This window comes from Ceratotherium simum, chromosome 21 (genome assembly GCF_057802395.1).
Source record: "Ceratotherium simum simum isolate JZ-2026a chromosome 21, ASM5780239v1, whole genome shotgun sequence".
Lineage (NCBI taxonomy): Eukaryota > Metazoa > Chordata > Mammalia > Perissodactyla > Rhinocerotidae > Ceratotherium > Ceratotherium simum.
The window spans coordinates 15,791,326-15,811,399 of NC_141920.1; the positions used below are offsets into that span (position 1 = coordinate 15,791,326).

The 20,074-nt window shown below is 46.0% G+C and overlaps 2 protein-coding genes across 2 annotated transcripts; both read left to right on the forward strand.

Moving 5' to 3' along the window:
- The first annotated feature begins 2,840 nt into the window (after positions 1-2,840).
- LOC101392885 (eppin-like) lies at positions 2,841-8,686 on the forward strand. Its single transcript, XM_087444862.1, has 4 exons — positions 2,841-2,931; positions 4,425-4,556; positions 7,918-8,085; positions 8,628-8,686. The coding sequence occupies exons 1-4, from the start codon at positions 2,841-2,843 to the stop codon at positions 8,684-8,686; spliced, it is 450 nt and encodes a 149-aa protein (XP_087300988.1).
- Positions 8,687-10,877: 2,191 nt separating this feature from the next.
- On the forward strand, positions 10,878-19,445 carry LOC106801784 (WAP four-disulfide core domain protein 6A). Its single transcript, XM_014787537.2, has 6 exons — positions 10,878-10,968; positions 12,190-12,321; positions 13,956-14,123; positions 14,984-14,997; positions 15,417-15,521; positions 19,179-19,445. Exons 1-6 carry the CDS (start codon positions 10,878-10,880, stop codon positions 19,443-19,445), a joined length of 777 nt encoding a protein of 258 aa, XP_014643023.2.
- Positions 19,446-20,074: the final 629 nt, after the last annotated feature.

Consider the following 20,074-nt stretch of genomic DNA (forward strand, 5'->3'; position numbering starts at 1 on the left):
TATTCATCTTCTAAGCACTAGATTCTAGACACATGCCTATTCAACAGAGCTCAGAGTTTATTTGGGGAAACAGACACAAAACTGAGTAATACAGTTAGAGGCACAGGGAACAACACAGAAAGCCAGTGATAGGAAGTCACAGCATGTGACAGGTCTTGATCTAATGAAAAAGTAGGAATTTCTAGGTAGAGGCCATATACCTTGTTGCCCTTTGGAATCCCTCATTCTGAGCACAGAGAACAGAAGAGTGGCTGAGGCAGAGGTAAGGCACCATTACCATCAATGAGAAGAGATAAAGGAAGGAGGGACAAAGACCCAGGTGGATCCTTACCCAGCCTTCTCCAAGAAATTAGGTGAGGGAAGGGGCCAAAAATGTCATTCATCCCAGCCCCAAAGACGTAAATTTCATCTCACCTGCTTGGAAACTGAGACCCTTGTGTGGGGCTGCAAATTCGGCAAGACAGAATGGGATAGAACAACCAGAAATTCTAAATTTTCATTTACTATAAAGAAAATTTAGAGAATAATTCAGCCTTATTTGGGGGTCCTGGGAACCATTTGGACATTTACAGGTTCTATGGCTCTTTAACCTCTGTCTCCACTAAGACATCACCTTCATCCCCTTTGGACTCACTATTCCTCTCTACCTTCAACTTCATAGTAAAACATTATATCCACAGCAATAACAGAAGATTCCCTAGTGACCTCTGGCAAGAATTGAGACACTCAGCTTGGTCTTAACTTTATCTCTGACACTCACTTGCTGGGTGACATTGAGCCAGCATCTTCACCTCTCTGGGCCTTATGCTCCTTATCTGTAAGTTGAGGAAATGGGACTTGATGGGCCCTCAGAATACTTCCACCTGGTATTTCAACTTTTCACTCTCTCTGGGGCTGAGTTTGGGAATGTGGATAGTAGAGTAAGAGGAGCAGCACTGCTTGAGACATTTTGGTTGTTCATTAGCAATTCTAGTCCCTGGTCTCTTTGTGGGATCTACTGAAATTGTGAAGTTGGCGGGATGGGATTCTGTAATGTAAGAGCCTGACATTAAGCTTTTTTATTGTAATGTAAGTGTTTGACATTAAGCTTTTGATTGCTGAGGCATCAAGCATCAATTTTAAAGACAACCACCTTGAATAAGCATATTGCCAGCTGTATGACATAGCTACTAGCAAAACAACTAGATAAGGGACCAGGCTGCCCTCAGCCATGAAGTTCCCTTCTAAGAAAGCCCTGAGTAACCTAGATAACTTACTGCTTGAGTGGCCCTGTTTCTCCCTTCCCACGCCCTAATTTCTGCTTTTATGCTTTAAATTTGCCAATAAAGAGTGAACTCATGAAGCCCTAGACAACCCACCATTGGACCCTAATAAAGGCAGAGCCCCAGGTCTGTGGTTTCTCCCTCTCTGCCTGCAACCTCACTGTGTGGCCCTAGGGCCTACCATGTACCTTCCAGGACTTGTGAGTAATAAATCTTGTTCTTCAAAGTTCCCTGATGGTTTTTCCAAGGTGAATCCTGCAATCATATTAAGAACCACAAGGGCTGGTCCAGCTACAACATTGGCCCCAGTGGTGGTGGTGGGGGAAGTGTCTGTAGGGCTCACTATGAGTAAATATGGCCACGTGAGTGCCTCAGACATTCCTAGCAAAGAACATCACTACCAATAGGCTGAGACCCACACCACATATTCCCCATAGGAGCTCTGTCCGTGATCCTAAATTTCATGACAATGTAGGTCATTCACTGATGATAAAGCTGGCTTTGTCTGGCTTCTGTTCATCATGTGGGACAATTGGAGAACAAAGCTTGGCCCCAAACTGCAACACCTAGTTAGGGAAGGAAATAGGGACCCTACAGATGACATTTACTCTTTAAAGAGTGTCTCTCTCTCTCTACCAGGGCTGATTGACTGGCTGGTGTTGTGGATTCTGTGGTTGTAGGAAAGCTGCCAAGTACTGCAGCACTTTCTTTCCAACAGCCTCTCCACTAGTCCAGTTAGAATTAAGTAACTCTGCTGCATTGTTGACCTCTATTGAGTTGTAGTCTCTCAGGCAGGTCTCTTCATTTCACAATTCCTCTTCAGACAACAGGGAGTTTGCACCAGATGGTAGAAGCTCCCTACAAGCTCTGACATTCTCTCCTACTCTCAAAGCAATACAACCTTGACAAACTCTATCTGCAAACTTTACTATCAGCCTCCTTCCTCCCCCACACCCCACTCTGTGGCAACATATTTACTCTTCAGCCCTAGTCAAAGAATATGAGTGACCCAAAGAGAAAAGGGAGCAGGATGGGAGGAAAGTGTGGGAGAGGGAGAAAGGAACACAGAGACCATGGGAGACCCACAGAGAAAGAAAGACGTGGACACAGAGAGGCACAGAGAAACAAAGAGATACCAAGAGATCAATAGAGACTCATTATCAGAGACAAACAAAAGGGTGTGCAGATAAAATGGAAAGTGAATGGAGAACAAAGACACTCCACAACTCTCAAAGTTATCAAGAAGAGGACCCCTCATGGTGGCATTTACTCTTAAGGTAGCCTAGAAAGGGAGACAAACTTTGCCCACTCCCCCTGGTTGACCAGAGGGCCCAGCCCAACCCTGAGGGCTGAGGATCAGAAGCCATCCAGTAAGAGACCCTTCCCCAGGGCTGTAGGCTGTAGATGCCAGCTAGTCACATTGGTGCTCTCAGGAACTTGGCGTTCCCTGCAGGAAAGGGGGTGGCTGGCTTGACTCCAGTTCTCACATCCAAGATACTACTGAAGGAATAGGCTGGACAAAGGCAAACAGACATTTTCATGTTCTGGAACCACCAGACAGGCCAGCTTTTATTCAGAATGGAGTCTTCTGGACTTTTGAGAATCCTGGTGATATCCATCCTTCTAGTGAATGTCCAAGGACCTGGTCTGAGTGACTGGCTCTTTCCCAGTAAGTATTGGGGCCTCAACCCTTGCCCTGGAGAGAGGGAAGATTGCTGGGAGGAAGGAACTGTTCCTCAGACTTGAGTTGCTTACCACCATCTTAGCCCTGGTCCCAGGTTGGGAGAAGAGGGAGATATTTGGAATATTTCTTCCTATTTCTCTCTCTGTGGAAGAGTCCTTCCATGAATGCAAGAATCCAGACCGTACTTTCAGCCCTGTTGAAGTGGAGGGTCTGTCTGGAGGAGGGGGGAGTCACAGGATCTAGCATTTATGGGAGAGTCTATAGGAATCTGGGAAGCCTAAGGGACCTTCCCTTCACCCTACAACAAAAACAGCCCCCTTTCTTGAGACATCATCCGTATCAACTCCAGATTCTTTCAAATGTAGTTCTATAAAGTGTCCCTGCATCTCCAGGGGTTCCTTAACTTTGGGATAAAGGACAGTATCCAGAAGTTCCTTTGAACTTAAGACACTAATACTCCATGACTCTATAGTAATAATGATAACTGCTGCCATTTGCTGAACATTCAGAAAGTAGAGATTCAAAGAGAGGGACTTAAAGAGAGTCAGACTTGGTGAGTCCAAATTCTAGTTCCACCACGTAGTAGCCATGTAACCTTGGGCAAGGTACTTTAAACTCCATGTGCTTCAGTTTGCTCAACTGCAAAATGGCGATATTAATAGAACTTACCTTATAGAGCTATTTTATGGGGATTAAATGAAATAATTTAAAATGCTTAGAAGAGTGCTTGGCTTATGGTAAATACTTATAAATGTTAGTTACTATCACTGTGCACTAGTTACATGATTATAGCTTTCCACACTTTGTCTCATTTCTTCTTTACAACTCTATAAGTCTAAAACAGTTTTACAAACGAGGAAATCAAGGTTCAGAGAGGGTAAGTGGTAAATTAAGAGTTAGAATTTAAAAACCCGGCTGTCTGACGCCAGGGGAAGTGATATTAATCACCGCATAATAGCGCCCCCCAGAGGAACTCCCAAACACTGACTCCTCAACCAGGTCAAAATGACCTGATTAGTTTAGACTAGTGGCTTTCAACGGGTGATTTTGCCTCCCAGGGGACATTTGCAATATCTGGAGACAGTTTTGGTTGTGAGTGCTACTGGCATCTAGCGGGGAAAAGGCCAGGGGTGCAGCTAAATGTCCTACAGTGCACAGGACAGCCCTCCCCCTCCCATCAAATGATTATCTGGCCCAAATGTCACTAGTGCCAAGGTTGAGAAATCCTGCCTTAGTGGGGATGGGGCTAGAGGGTGGGACGAGGGATGAGGTAAGAAGGTAGAGAGTGAAAGTGGTCAGGAGGGAAGGTAGTGTAGGCAGTGCTGGGAAATACATGAGAGCACCCAGAGGAAAAAGACTCCTGGCGATGAGCAAAGTGAAAGCAAACTTCCCTAGCTCCCCAGAATTGCCTTGGGTCTGGAGAAGAGTGGGCACTGTGCCCTCCAACACTCGCGGTTGTAAGCCTATCCCTTCCCCAGGGAGATGCCCCAGGATCCGAGAGAAATGTGAATTCAAAGAAAGGGATGAATGTACGAAGGACAGTCAATGCCCGGACAACAAGAAGTGTTGCGTCTTCAGCTGTGGGAAAAAATGTTTAGACCTCCAACAAGGTAATATTTAGAGCCTCAGAATAACCAGCCTTCTACCTGTGCCCTCACCTTCAGCCCACCTGGGCTGGATTGTCCTTAGTTTGCTAAGGGCTAGTCTCTGAGAAAGATTGCTGGGCTTGGGAGACCTAGAATTTAGATTCATCACTGCCCCTAAGATGATATATGACATTAGGTAATATCTTCACCTTCTCTGGGCCTCGTTTTCCCCAAATAAAAGATGGGTGCAGGGGTGGGATTGAACTGGATAGTCTCTTGGCTGCTTTTCTTTATTTCTTTTATTCTTTTACTCTTATGGTTTTCTGAGTCCCCAGATGGCCCTTGTTGGCTTACCATATACCAACATTGTTGCTGCACATGGTAACTAAGCGATTCATGTTTCCCAGATTTTTGCTCCAGAGTGACCACCTCTCTGCCTATACAGATCCAACTTAGCACTAGGAAACCTCCCTTGACCACTCCAGACCAGAGGGTTTTTCCTTTGCTGCTGCAATCTTAATGCCATGCCCATCCCCCCGGGCTCCAAAAAGACTATCAAAGATTCTTCATTCATTCATTTAACAAACCTTTATCATATGTCTTTGAGACTCATCATAGGATTTGACCAGTGTGGTCAGGGAAGCGGAGGAAGCCTTCCCTGAGAAAGCAAACCTGAAGTTGAGTTCAGAAGGATGGGTAGTAAATTTAGGCAAAAAGTGGTTGGAAGGGCTTTCCAGGCACAGGGAATAGCATGTACAAGGCTCAATGGTGGCACCTAGGAAGGCCAGAGAGCAAGAGTGAGCATGAGCATGGTACAAGGGAAGAAGATCCTAGTAGGTAGAGTCTGGCGAGCTAGAGTCTCACCTTGATCCTAAGAGCAATGGAAATCCATTGGAGTGGATGGCGACAGGATCAGATTTTTAATATGCCTATGGAGGAGGAACGGAGTGTCTTACAGGACTTCGAGATGACAGAAAACGGTAGCTTGGGCTAGATAGGTGGCTGGGGATGCAGAAGAGTGGAATGTGTTTGAAACTCATTTAAGAAGTAAAATAATCAGAACTTGACAATGGAGCAGAGTGGGCAGGCAGGAGGGTGGTAAGTTGTTCATTTGCCTGCAGGTGAGGTATTCCTGAATCCAGCCTTCCTGAGTTCAAATCTTAGCTTCAGGTTTCACCAGCCTATTTATCTTGGGCAATTAGCACTATCCTTCACTGTGCCTCAGTTTCGTCAGACCAACGTTGAAGGTTATTTGGAGGATCAAATAAGCTGATGGACACGATGTGTTTAGAGACATGTCTGGCATATAATAGCCACGTGATACACGTTAACTTAACGTATTTGTCATTCTTGACTGGGAGCTCCCAAATAGCAGAGGCCATGCCTTTTCTTTGTCTCTTAAAGCATCTAGCATACAGCAGGTGCTCAACGAATGACTAACTCAATTCAGGTCAGGATGCATTTTGTTTTACCCTCAACCTTCTGTAAAATCCTATACTGTGCCAGACCACTTGCTAGGAATGGGGTTCCAAGATGAAATCAGACACAATCCCTGCTCATCAGAAGCTCACGGATGAGACCGAAGATGTAAACAAGTAATAAACATGCACACAAGATTCAGAGGCATGGTAGAAAAATGCAGGTTCGATTTAGGCAGCTGTGGGGGTATGGGATGTAGAGTGGAGTCAGAGACACCACAGAGGAGTTGATGTCTGAAAAAGGTTTTGAACAGAGAATAAGAGTGTCACTAATGAACAACAGTGGGGTGGGCAGAGGGAACATGGAGTGAAAGGTGTGGAGGTCTGGGATAGCACAGTGTGTTGAAGATGACGGGAGCATGTAGCTCAAAAGTGTACTGTGGTAGGAGAGGAGGCCAGAGCCACAAGCCGGAGCCAGATCATGAAGGACCTGTGGGTCATGGGAAGACCGTCATGAAGTCAATGTTTTAGCTGTGGAATGATATGATTAGCTTCATTTCTGATCCATCAGGTCCTTCTCTGTGGTGGGCAGCATGAAGGATTGATTGGAGGGGCCAGGGACAGAGGCAGGAAGGTCAATTCGAGGCTATCTCAAAGCCCAGGCATGAGACACTGAGGCTCAAATTAAAGAGAGTGGCAGAGAGGTGAGCGAGGAGGAGGTAAAAGTCAACAGGACTTAAATGTTTAGCTGTGGGGATTTACCCTCATGGAACTCATAGTTTAGTTCAGACCGATATTAGTTTGCTAAGGCTGCTGTGACAAAGTACCACAAACTGGATTCCTTCAACAGCAGAAATGTATTGTCCCAGAGTTCCGCAGGCTGGCAGTCCAAGATCAAGGTATTGGCAGGGTTGGTTGTTTCTCAGGTTGGGAGGGAGAACCTGTTCCATGCTTCTTGCCTAACTTCTGGTGATTTGTTGGCAATCTTTGGCATTTCTTGACTTATAGATCTCTGCCTTCATCTTCACGTGATATTCTCTGTGTGCGTGTGTATGTGTGTGTATGTGTGTGTGTTTACCTTTTTTATAAGGATACCAGTCATATTAGATTAGGGATGCACGCTACTCCAGTATGACTCATCTTAACTAATTACATCTGCCACAACTCTATTTCCAAATAGGGTCACATTCCAAGGTACTAATGGTTAGGACTTCAACATATAAATGAGATGGGGGAAGACGCATTGCAACGCATAACAGGACTGAAGCTAACTGCAGAGAGAAAAGAAGCTAGATTACTGGAAAAACTAGCCCCTGCCTTCCCCTCGTGAACTTGCCCTGTACTTATGATCCCATATTCTCTTTTCTTGGCAGAGTAAGTGGCTTATAGTTGATAATTTTCAAGGCACTTCCATATCTTTTATCCATTCAGGATATATTTATTGAGCAGCTACTCTCTGCCAGGCACCGTGCTAGAAGCTGCACATTCAGATACAATCAAGGAGCTCACAATTAGAGGGCCATGAGGGTGCTCTTACTTGCACATCAAGACAGTCCCGTGCCACAAGCAGGGTGGGATTTTGCACTCCCATTTTAAGAAGAGGAAGTTAAGGACAGGACAGGTAGCATGGGTTGATGTGCACACACTGAATTAGGAGCAGAGCCTTGAAACCAGAGTCTCCTCACTCTCAGGGGAGACAATGAGACCGGTGACCAGAAAGGAAGGGGGAGACTAATATTCTCCAGGGGTGCAGACATCCAAACAGCTCCACCCTGGGGTCTCTCTGCAAATGTGCACAATACATCAATGGAGCTGGGCTCCTAAGGTGTGATAAGGTGAAAGGAGCCTGTTCGGTTTCATCTATGGTGGTTGCCGGTGTGGGGGCAGGGGGGGCGGAAGGGGGCAGTAACAGTTGCTTCTTTTCAGGGTGGGCACTGTATCTTCTCGATTCTGGGGTCTCCCTGCAGACATATGCAATATGGCAAAAGAACCTGGCCCCTGCATGGGTTTTTTCCGTCGTTGGTGGTATGATAAGAAAAATAACACCTGCTCCAGCTTCATATATGGTGGCTGCCAAGGAAACAATAACAACTTCCAAACCAAGGCCATGTGCCAGAATATCTGCCCCAAAAAACGTGAGTCCCAGGGGCCCCAGTATCCCATTTTTGTCAGCACCACACTGGGAGGTCTGGGTGTTGGCTGGTCCATTCCAGGATGGCTGCATCCTTGGCAGACTAGGTGCTGATAGAACCAGCTCCCATCAGGAGGTAAGAATGTGCCTTGCAGAGGGTTGGACAATGGCTTTCTGGGAATTGAGATTGGGAAGGAATGTGGTCATGACTCAAAGGTGACATGCATGAGGGGTGGAGGGAGGATGCAGACGTGGTAAAATCTCAGAGACCAACTTCAGAGAGGTCACAGGACATCCAGCCTAGCGCTGGACTTGTTGAGCAACCAGCCCTTCCAGGCCATTAATTTTCTCATCACAACTCTTCGCCAGCAATCCACTCCCATCCACATCCCAAATTTTTCCTTTAAAGAGATTTATAGCTTCCCAAAGCAAACCCACTTCCTTTTAATCTCCTGTGAAAAGATGTACAAACATAACTTCAAGACTAGTTCCAAAGATAACCTGAGCCTGTGATGCTCAGCTGGTCCTGTCCTACATTCTCAACAGGCTTCATTCCCCGAATGCATAAGGATACACCGGAACAACTGCCAGGATTTGGATCATGAGCCAAGGCTCTGTCCGTGTGCCCGAGCGACGTTCCAGGTTGGCTTCCCCTGTTCCACTCTCAGCGGTCCAAGGCCTTACCTCTTCCCAAGACTGAACTCTGGGATCCACCTCCCCCTTCCTCCCTCTCAGCCTCTTTTCAGACATAATATCCTTGTTTTGATCCCATCTCTATGCCTCCTTCTTTTATGTACAACTTTCCCTGTTTTTACCTGTGTAGCTCCCAATTTTTCCCAATAAAGTATCTATTTAGTCCTGTACCTCTGAGGCTGAGTAGTTCACATCTGTTGGCACATTACACTCTGCAGAAATTAAAGGGACGTTGAGGCTTCTGGTGATACCATTAAAGGGAGTGAAGACAATCAGAGCTTTGAGAGTTGAGAGTTCCAGGGACATAGTTATCCTCTGTTTCTTCAAAAAATTGTAAGACCGTTTAAGACAAGAGCCCATGGGCATTGCCTTGGTTTGGAACCCCCCGAAACTGGTCCTAGGACAAGGGCATGGTTGAAAGTAGTTTATTTGGGAGATCTCCCAAGAAGCACAAGGTGGGGAGTGGGGTAAGTGATAAGGGAAGTTAATTATGAGCTGGTTACCACTGTGGGAAACTGCAGCTTAATCCCACTGGGGACCTTGTGAAACATGGCTTCAAATTTTCTTCATCCGTCTCCAGGGATGGGGAAGCTGAGGTGTTTATCCACTGACTCCCACCCCCTACTGGATGCTGGGGAGTATTAAATCCCTAGCTCTTCCAGACTGTTCCGCACGCAAGCTAAGCAAGCTCCCAGGAAGCCAGAGAAAACCCCCAGCAGGGAAGTAGAGACTGATGCTTGAAGTGGGAAGATATCAACGCGCACTGAATACTAATCAGCCATAAAAAGGAATGAAGGACTAATACATGACACACTGTGGATGGACCTCTAGAACATTATGCTAAGTGAAAGAAACCAGACATGAAAGATCATATACTGTATGATTCCATTTATGGAGAAATATCTAGAATAGGTAAATCCCTAGAGATAGAAAGTAGATTAGTGGTGGCCAGGGGCTAGAGTAGGCTGGGAGAAATAGAGAATGACTGCTAATGGGTATGGGGTTTTCTTTTAGAGTGATGAAAATGTTTTGGAACTAATTAAGGTGGTGGTTACACAGTGTTGTGGTGGTACTGAAAATCCACTGAACTATTCGCTTAAAAATGGTGAATTTTATATGATGTGAATTCCACCTCAATTTTTAAAAATGGATAGAAAAAAAAAATGCGCACTGGAACTCTCTCCTGCAGCTGCAGGTGAAATTAGAGGTAAGCTGAGGGTATGGCCTACTGATGCGTCAAGGCTTAAAATGGAAAGTTCAGTGGAACAATCTTCAGGCCCTACTGCTGCAGCTGGTTCTGAGGTCATAACTGACATTTATAGTTTCCCTCCTACATCACCTATTCCAAATTGTACCTGATGAGAGAAGCTCTCCATTAGCTCTCAAGTTCTCTCCTGCTTTCAAAGCACCATGACCTAGACAGATGCTCTCTGAAGATTTGGTACCACCTGGAATCAACCTGTCTCCTCCCGCACGTGCTACTCATGGCTATAGCTTTACTCTTTGACAATGGGTGGCCCAAAGAGGAGAAGGACAGAAGGAAATGAAGGGTAGGGAAGAAAGAGACCCAGACAGAAGGAGACTCACAGAAAAAGATGGGCACACAGTAAAATAAAGAGGTACAGAGAGAAGAAAAATAAACAGTGTGAGAAAAATAAGCAGACAGAAAAATAGACATGTCAGGAGGAGTAAGATTGGAAAGACAGAAGAGCACTGGGTACTCCCGTCCTCCAAACTCCCCCAGGAAAATGGAAGACCCTGGAATTGAACACCCCCTTCTGTTAAGGGAGTCTGGAAGCCCCAGACAAGCTTTGACCCTCTCCCTGGTTGACCAGAGAGCCAGAGAGCCTCAGCGAGCTGAAGATCAGGAGCCGCCTATCAAGAGCCCCTTCCCGCAGGGTTGGTGTTGTGAGTGCCAGCTAGTCCCACTGATGGTCTCAGGAACTTGGTGTTCCCCAGCGCAGGGAGTGTGGCTGGCTTGTCTCCAGTATGTGTGGCTCCTGGAGTGTTAGGCTCTGCCAGGGCAGCCAAAGTTCAGAAGCAGGAGCTGCTGAGGAGCGGTTCCTAGTTTTGGTGCCACCAGCCGGGCCAGTCCCTCTTAAAATGGGGCTCTTGGGACTTCTGCCAATCCTGGTGCCATTCATCCTCCTGGGGGGTGTCCAGGAACCTGGACTGGTTGAGGGATTCTTTCAAAGTAAGTATTGGGGACTCAGTCCTCCCAGGGGAGAAATGGAGCATGGCTGGGAGGAAGGAACAAGGAATTCTACAGATGAGGAATGTTTCCCCCCCCTCAGCCTGGGATCCTGAGTGGGAGAGAGGGGAGATATTTAGAGTCACTCTTTCAGCCCCTTTCCTCCCGGGAAGATGCCCTTGGTGAATGCAGGCACCTGAGTCTGTGGTAGCTGACTCCCCCCCCATCATTCTGAGAGGAAGTCTTCCTGGAAGTGCCTGGACCTGGAGCTCATTAAACTGACTAAGGGAACTGGGAAGCTTAAGGGCCTTTCCCACAAGAAAGGCCACTCCCCCTAGCACTACCTTTGTTGGCTTCCAAGTCTTCCTGTTGCAGCCCCCAAAAGTCTTCCCCACCCACCCCCACAAGGGATCCTTGCCTTTGGGGTAAAGAATGGTGTCTGGAAGTCCTTCAGAATGCTGAGATGTGAAGACCCCCATAACTAGCAGCTAAAATATACTGAGCACTCAGACAACAGTGGAGCCACACATTGCAGGTTCAAATCTTGGCTCTACTCCTTAGTAGCCGTGTGACCGTGGGCAAGTTCACATAACCTCCCTGTCCTTCAGATTCCTCTGTCTATAAAATGTGAATATTGATAAGACTTACCTATAGAGATGTAATGAGGATTAAAATGAAAAGGACAAGTGTGCAGTCAGCACTTCATCAATATGAGTTATTGTTATTATGCCCCAGGTGGCTAGACAATGGCTTTACAAGCTTTGTCACACTAATCCTCAAAACAACCCTATAGGCAAAGAGAGAATCAAGGTTCAGAGATGGTGCCTCCCATACAAGGGTTGCACAGAATTCAAAAGCCAAGCCATCTGACTCCAGAAATGGAGATCTCAGTCACTGAGAGCTACAGCCACCCCCCCTCCCCCAGAAGGGAACATCCAAATACAGGAAGGCCAAGTGTCCAGAATAGTCCTGGTGCAGAGTGTCCTTCTTCCTGAGACCTTATGGGGGGTGCGGGTTGGGGTAGGGCTGGGTTTAGGGATTAGATGGAGAGTTGTTATGGGGTTGGGGATGGGGGCAGCTGTGTGAAAATCCTGAGCACCCTGAAGGTCACTACCTTCTGGGAACAGTGATGTGAAAACAAGCTTCCCTAACTCTGCGGTGGTGCCCTGGGCTTAGGATGGGAGGGCTGTGTTCTCTTCAGGGTCCCTTCTTCTCCTCCCTCAGGGATATGTCCCAGAATCAGAGTAAAATGTGAAATTGAAGAAATGAACCAATGTGCGAAGAGCAGAGATTGCCCAGAGAAGATGAAGTGTTGCAGATTTAACTGTGGAAAGAAATGTGTAGACGTCAGCCAAGGTAACTCAAAAATCCCCTGAACTATCCAATGCCCTCCCCCCGCTTTCTGCCCTTCTGCACTGGGTTGCCGGCCCCCTCCCTTGGTTCACTGACGGCTGGTCTCTGACCAAGAGTTGGGTGCATCTTCTACTTGACACAGATTCTATCAGTGCTGGACTGGGGTGGGTATTGGGAGACATGGGTTTTATTTCAGTTCTGCCCTTACTTGGGTATGTGATATGGGTAACATAACTTTTATTTTCTATGGGCCTTAGTTTCACCATCTGTAAGAAAGATGAGGGTGTTGGACCACATCGTCTCTTGGCTACTCTTCTGTGATTCTCTGAGATGCCGAGTAGCCACTGAAGTCTCATCAAATGCCAACATGGTGGCAGGTGATATGTTAGCTATAAAAGACAGGTATACAATATGTATTTCCTGTTTTTTTCCAGGCCTCTCTGTCTATATAAATCCAGGAGGCCTTCTCTAGCCACCTTTGACCTCCTATACTCTTTCCTCTTATTTGCCCATATCATTGTTCTAAAAAAGACCACCAAGGACTATTCACCCATTTATTCATTCAACAAGTATTTACTCGTGTGCCTGACACCTGTGATGGGCTCCACTTGCTCAGTGTATCCAGGGAGGACAGGAAAGGTATTCCTGGGAAAGGAATCCATGATTTAAGATCTGAAAGATGGGTAGTAGGTAAGCAAAAATTGAGAGGAAGAGCTTTCCAGGCACAGGTAATAGCCTGTGCAAGGGCCCTGTGTGAGAAGGGAGCATGCTCAGGCCTAGAAAGGCCAGAGAACAGAGAGTGAGAATGAGCACGGTAAGAGATGAGAAAGACAAAGCTGGACTAGGTAGAGAAGGTTCTGGTAATGCAGGGCCTTGCCAGCTAGATTAAGGGATCTGGTCTTGGTCTTAAATGTACCAGACTATCTCCATTCAAATCCCTTATCATCTATGTGACCTTAAGGAAGTTACTTAGCCTCTCTGAGCCTCAGTTTCCTCTGCAAAATGAGGACAGTAAGGGGACCTACCTCAGAAGATTATGTGTCAGTATATGTCAGGTGCTAAGAACAGTGCCTGACAATTTCATAAATGCTATCATTATTGTGCTTCAGAGTATGAGGTTCTAAAAAACTCTCTTTGTACCTCATAGACTGTGCACAAAACAGTTGCTCAATAAATGCTCCTTGAAGTTCAAGATACGTTTGATTTTTTATTGTGAGCATTCCTGAAGCATGTGCTCAGTGCCGAATCATCTGCTAGGAACTGGTATACCAAGATGACCAAAGGCACAAACCTCACATTCTCGGGGAGGATTCAGAAAATATGAACAAATAATTACACAGAAGTAATAAATGTGTGTGCAAAATTGAGAGGCAATTTAAAAAAAGCAAGGAGTGAAGAATGGAGCCAGGAAAGACATCAGGAAAAGAGGAGTCTGATGTCTGGGAAGGGTTTTGAAGAATGAGCAGGAATGTACCCAGTGAGCAAGACAGGGATGGACATTCCAGGCATGTGCAAAGGCATGGAGATGTGTTAGGGCATGATATCTTTAGAGCATTCATGCCTGCATTTGCACATGCCTGGAATGCTCTCTAGGGAGGCAGGCACCCAAACAGCTCTCCTCCACAATCTCTCCACAGACATGTGCAGTATGCCACAGAAAACTGGCCCCTGCATGGCCTACCTTCCACGCTGGTGGTATGATAAGAAAACTGAGAAGTGCTACAAATTCATCTATGGTGGTTGCCTAGGGAATAATAACAACTTCCAATCTGAAGCTATCTGCCAGGTCATCTGCCAAAGAAAATGTAAGTCTCGGGGGTCCCAGTCTCCCAAGCTCACCTGGGCCATACTGGAGGGCTTGGGTGTTGGCTGGCCCATTCCAGGAGCTTGACAGACCTGGGGCTGACAGAACCAGGCCAATCAGGTGGTAAGAATGCACCTCGCAGAGGGTAAGTAGAGGATGTTTTGGGAAAGAGCAGGTAGGAAGTAGGAGTCAAAGTTGGCAAATATGAGATGAACAGGGGTTACAGAGAGAGGAAGCAGAGGTCGTGGAGTGTCCAAGATCAAGTCAGAAGAAGGCCCAGTCGGGCTGGCCCGGTGGCACAAGCGGTTAAGTGCACACGCTCTGCTTTGGTGGCCCGGGGTTCGCAGGCCCGGATCCCGGGCGTGCACCGAGGCCCCGCTTGTCAAGCCATGCTGTGGCGGCATCCCATATAAAGCAGAGGAAGATGGGCACGGGTGTTAGCTCAGGGCCAATCTTCCTCAACAAAAAAAGAGGAGGATTGGCATCGGATGTTAGCTCAGGGCTAATCTTCCTCACACAAAAAAAAAAAGAAGAAGAAGAAGAAGGCCTAGTGAACCAGTCCAGTGCTGGGCACCATGCTCCACCAATCCCTCCAGGCCTTTCCTTCTCACCAAACCTCATCACCAATTCTCTTCCTTTTCCTTTTGAAGGTGATGATAGCCAGGACAACCACGTGCTTTATTCACCAAAGGGGATGCCATTAATTATTACTTTGGGACGAGAGGCATAAACTTGGACTCCACTGGAAAAATCAGAATACATGATCACTCTATGAGCCCCAAAAGTCACTCCACTTCTGTTTTCTCTTCCTGTGAAGAGATGTAAAAACTATCCCATCTCCTTTTTCCCGTTAATTGCAAGATTTTGTTCCTAAGGTGAGCAGCGCCCAAGCATCTTACCCTTTTCTATCCTGCTATCTCACAGACTCAGCTCCCTGGCTGGGATAAAGAGAACTGGAACAACCTCCAGGATTTGGCTTATAATCCAGGGCTCTCTCCGTGTGTGCCTGACCAAGGCTCCATATTGGCTTCCACTGGCCAAATCTCAACTGCCAAGACGTTGGCTGTTTCAAAAGCTGAATCCCAGGATTTTCTGACTCCCTTTCCTCCAGCTCAGCTTCTCTTCAAACATAATGCCCTTCGCCCTTTGACCCCTTCTCAGTGTGTTACTTTATCTCTTTAACTTTCAGGGCCCCCATTTATCCTTTGGAAGCCTCCAGTTTCCCCTAATAAAGTGTTCTGTGAGGTCTGATATCTCTGAGGCTGAATAATTCACATCTGCTCCCTCTCTGCAGTTTTTGGAGAACAAGAAGTCATTGGCTCTTCCAATGACACCAAAAGATGGAGAAAGGGGTATGAAAATCCTGCAAATTGAGAACTCTGGTGACATTGTTGCCCTGGTAAAATTGTCATAAGATGCTTAAGAATGGAACCAGAGCAGATCTAGGTTTTGTATGGTCTAAAGCTTATGAAGTTAGAGGGTTCCTTTAAAAAATGAATACAAATTAAATTAAAAAGTGAATATTATTTCAAATGAGAAAAGAATTGCAACCAATTGCAAATTTAGAAAGCTAACAAATACCACAAATTGCACAAAACCCATATAAATTAATTATTAATTAAATTTTACATTTGACATCAATTCTGCAAAACACAATTTCTATGGAAAGATAATTTAGTCTTTTTTTTTTAACATGACCAATCAAAAAGTGATTATATTTTTATTTTTGTTATAGTTGGGATGCATAAAATACATGGCTGAATGTACAGCCATACCTTAGGCACAGATTTGTGCCCTAAAAACACAGGAATTTTAATAAATTCTCTTTTGTACAATTCCATCAAAAAAGAAAAAAAATGCATGTTGCATTTAAAATTGTACATATTGAATTGTCGAGTATAGTCTTGCTGGTAAAGAACATCTGTTCTGAACAGGCTTCCATAAGAACTGATTTTTTTTTCTATTTATAAATTTATGTATCTGATGTTTGGAAGAATTTTCCACGGACTGATTTTTCTGGTTCCATGCATTTCAAATCTTGTTTCTCCTCCACCACCTACATCCTTCTAGGGCTATTCTAGTACAATATGACCTCTAGCTCCATGCCATAGCATCATGATGTCAGAGAAGTGGCACAGCAGGTGATAGGAATATTGCTTAGAGCCATTCCTACACCAAGACAGATAGCAGCAACTTACGATACATAGAAATGACTGAGAACAACCTAAATATATCCCACTAACTCCAAACTAAATGAGTTCCCCAACTCAACTTCATTTTAGCTGGATGCCAAAAATGCAAGCAGCCATTCCAACACCACCCGACCCAGGAGAAGTGTGACAGAGGGAAAGTCGGAGTAGAAAGGAAGTGGAGTCTGATTGATAACGGTTAGAATATCTTACTTTTACAGACAACATAAATCATTTGACCATGTGAACATATTACTTGGGCCCCTCTCAGAGTCTTTAAAGGGGTCTACTCAAGAGAGCCACCCTGAGGCTGGAGATCTATCAACTTCATGGAAAGTCCGTCTCTGAAAGGGTTCATGGGCTTGTTTCCTGAGCCTTCAGCAAAGGACACAGTTCCATAGTACAGCACAGACACCACAAAATAGAAGAAAACTGGGGAGAGGCATGAGAGGAGGAGATACAGGGAAGCAAAGAGGAGACAAAGAGGAAGGGAGAAGGAAGGAGGGATGAAGGAGGAAGAGATATTGGGCGATGTGACATTTTAAAGCAGGGTACGAAAAATCTTTCATACACCTCCCATCTAGAGGTAGAGTCCATGTCCTCTCTCTTTGAATTCGGGCAAACTCTGACTGCTTTGACCAATAGAGTAAAGCCAAATGAGTCTGTGTGACTTTTAGGCCAGAAAATGTGCAACTCCCACTTGATTCTTCTAGGCTGCCTGTTTGGGGGTACGGGGGAAGCTGCCAGGTCCAACTACCCTGAGGCAGCCATGCTGGGGTGGCCCGTGTAGGTGCTCTGGTTGACAGCCCCAGATAAACTCTACCTGAGAGCCAGGATCAGTTTCCAGCCATGTGAATGAGCTCCCAACCCAACCAAGCCTTCAGATGACTATGGCCCCAGCAGACATCTGGCTGCAACCATGTGAAGACCTCAGGAGAGAACCACCAAGCTGACTCCTTCCCAAATTCCTCACCCACAAAATAGTGAGAAAAATAAAATGGTTGTTTTAAAATGCTAAGTTTTGGGAAAACTTATTCACAGCAATAGGTAGGTAATTGGAACAGATGGGAAGGAAGTGCAAGGAGGGGGAGATGAAAGACGTGGAGAAGTCTGGGGGAAGGAGAAAGGGGTCCCCAAAGGACTGAGCAAGGTAAGAGAGCACCAGGCTTGAGAAGGGAGCCCCACAGCAGGAGGCTTGGTCACCATGATACCCCCAAACCTGGACGTCTCTTTCCAATAAGTTCATCGTCTAGTGTAATTTGAGTCAAGAGGCTCTAAAAAGAGTCGGGGATCCCACTCACTGCTGAGTAACACATTTCCTCTCCTCATCTCTCAGTTTCGTCCTGTTTAAAAAGGGTTGGTTAAACTGATGACTATTTCTGAAAATGCTGTTAGCAAACACCTGTTAGAGTTACCTGGGGGCAGAGGGTGGCTTGTCTAAAATTTGGGTCCTCCAGCTCTAGGAAATTGCCATCTCTAGGAGCAGAGCCCAGGAATCTGCATTTCTAACAAGTACTGCCAAGTGATTTTAAAGTTTCAGAACCTGTGGAGTGGATGATACTTAAAGGCCAATGCATCAGTGGGAAAAAAATTAAAGGCTTAAGAAATCTATTGGTGACCACTCCTGGTTAGAAGGAGATCAGGAGAAAATGTTAGAATCAGTGAAAGTGAGGGAGGGAGTCAGAGCAGGGTCATGCTGAAGATCCCCCAAAACACCGCTAATTTGGCAGTTTTGCAGGGACCATCTAGCCAAGTGGTCCCTGTGTGTGGCGTCACCTGCATTTACATTGCTCTTGCCTCCACACCTCTGTGACAGCTAGTCTGTTCTCCTGGGAAGCCTGTCCCAGTCCTGTGCATCTTTGTGACCCAGACCAAATTACCGAATCATCCTTGGTCTGCATCCTGTGGGAAGAGCACTCATCTGGGAATGAAGAGATCCAAATATGAATCCCAACTTTGCCCATGGTTGATTGTTATGACCTGGTTGGGACAGGGTAGGGTGGAGGGATGATCCTCTCAGGACCTCATTTCCCATCCATAAGATGAAGGTGATGGATTAATAATGTCAAAGAGTACTTTTAAATTTGAAAAAATACGGCAGCTCAGGAATCCTGCCAAATCTGACAAGCACTTAGTGCTTGTCCATCCCATAGGTACCTCTCAAGTCTTGATTGGGGTTGACATACATGAATGACTGGAACAGAGTCATTCTGTCCCAGGGGCCCAGGGACCAAGGTGTTCTTGGCAATGGCCCGAGTGTACCTTGGAGTAGACTGTGTCTGCTCATCTGCTGTGCTCAGGAATGAACTCAGAGCCCTCGGGGTGAGCACAGGGACCCCTCTGCCCTGCAAGGACCTCAGTGGAAAATGCTGTGTTTCTTTGTTGCCAACTATTTGCTCATTACTCTCTGCCCATTAGAACCGAGAGGACACCTAGGGTGGAATCTTTAGGTGTTACTCACGGTGCCATGCAGGCCTCGGCCCCTCATCTTCCCTCCCCTGCTTATTCTCTCCTCAAAGCTGCCTCCAGAGCCAGAAATGCCCAAAGGAAGCTCTGGATGGTTTGGAAACTCAGAAAATGTCCAAACTGAGGGAAGTAGAGAGTTCCACAGCCTCAATAACCCTGTTTTATTTTTTTGTTTGTTTTTTTGTTTTTTTTGTACACATGTACAATTGGAAGCTCCTGGTAGGAAATAGACTCGTCCAAGATCACACAGCAATCAATAGCAAAACTGGAACTAAAATCCAGGTCTGAAGGGTAGGAAGGGGTTGCCAAATCCCACCACCTAGTTAGAAATCAGAGTGGATAAAATGGATATTTGTCATTTTGTTTTTTTAATATTTAGCATCTTAATCTCATTCCTACAGTTGAAGAATTTCCTACCAGGGGAGTCTTGGTGTGAGATAAAAGCAGCATATGCCACTCTAAAAGCTGAAAGAGCCGACTCTTATTCTATCAGTCAGGTGCCAGCAAAGGACACAGAAACCACACTCAGTATTTCAAACAGAGAGGATTTAATTCTGAGAATTGGTTACGTGAGTATTGGGAAGATGAAGGACGGAAACAAGGAGAAGCTGAGGTATCCATCACTTCCGGATTTGGGAGAGTTAAAGATTTGGGGTTACCAGACCTAGGAGCTCATAGAAGGGGCCCAGGCACAGCTGGCACTCACACCCCTGGAAGGACAGAGAGGTGGGGGCTGTGTGGCTGGCATTCAGTCTTCTAAAATGCACTGCAGCTGGTGTTCAGACCTTTGAGGGGGACCTGGCTCAAATGGTGCTTGGTCCACTGGGTCATGGGGCACAGGCAGCTGGTGCTGGTACTTCTGAGGAGGTGCAATGCCTCTGGTTTTAAAAGTGCCAAAAGGATGCAGAGACTGGAGGTGTAACTGTTTTCTGCTGCTGAAGAGCTGCTGACGGGAACCAGAAACAGGAAGAAAAACCCCTTCTCCTCTCACTTCACCTGTCACTTTCCTCTCAGTGTCTCCCATTTACAGATTCCAACCAGATGCAAACTGGCAAAAGAGTGAGGGAAAATTTAGTTTGCAGAGTCCCATTCCCAGCTTCACAGAGAAGAGTAGAGAAGCTGAGAGTCAGTAGGTAATTACTAGCATACTCACTTTCCCAGCCTCTCTTGCAGCTAGGAAATCAGCACTTGTCTTGGGCTCAGCCAATCAGACACTCCCGCCTCAGACATTGAATTGGGAGCTAGTAAGCAAAGAATCAAGGACAATGGAGAATTCATTCTGGTGGCAGCAGCGACA

Bases quoted from the DNA above. Each gene is read 5' to 3' on its own strand.
- LOC101392885 (XM_087444862.1), top strand. From the start codon at position 2,841: ATGGAGTCTTCTGGACTTTTGAGAATCCTGGTGATATCCATCCTTCTA. The intron at 2,932-4,424 runs GTAAGTATTGGG...TCCCTTCCCCAG, and splicing joins GAGTGACTGGCTCTTTCCCA to GGAGATGCCCCAGGATCCGA. The intron at 4,557-7,917 runs GTAATATTTAGA...GTCTCCCTGCAG, and splicing joins ATGTTTAGACCTCCAACAAG to ACATATGCAATATGGCAAAA.
- LOC106801784 (XM_014787537.2), top strand. From the start codon at position 10,878: ATGGGGCTCTTGGGACTTCTGCCAATCCTGGTGCCATTCATCCTCCTG. The intron at 10,969-12,189 runs GTAAGTATTGGG...CTCCTCCCTCAG, and splicing joins GGTTGAGGGATTCTTTCAAA to GGATATGTCCCAGAATCAGA. The intron at 15,522-19,178 runs GTAAAATTGTCA...TCATTCCTACAG, and splicing joins CTGGTGACATTGTTGCCCTG to TTGAAGAATTTCCTACCAGG.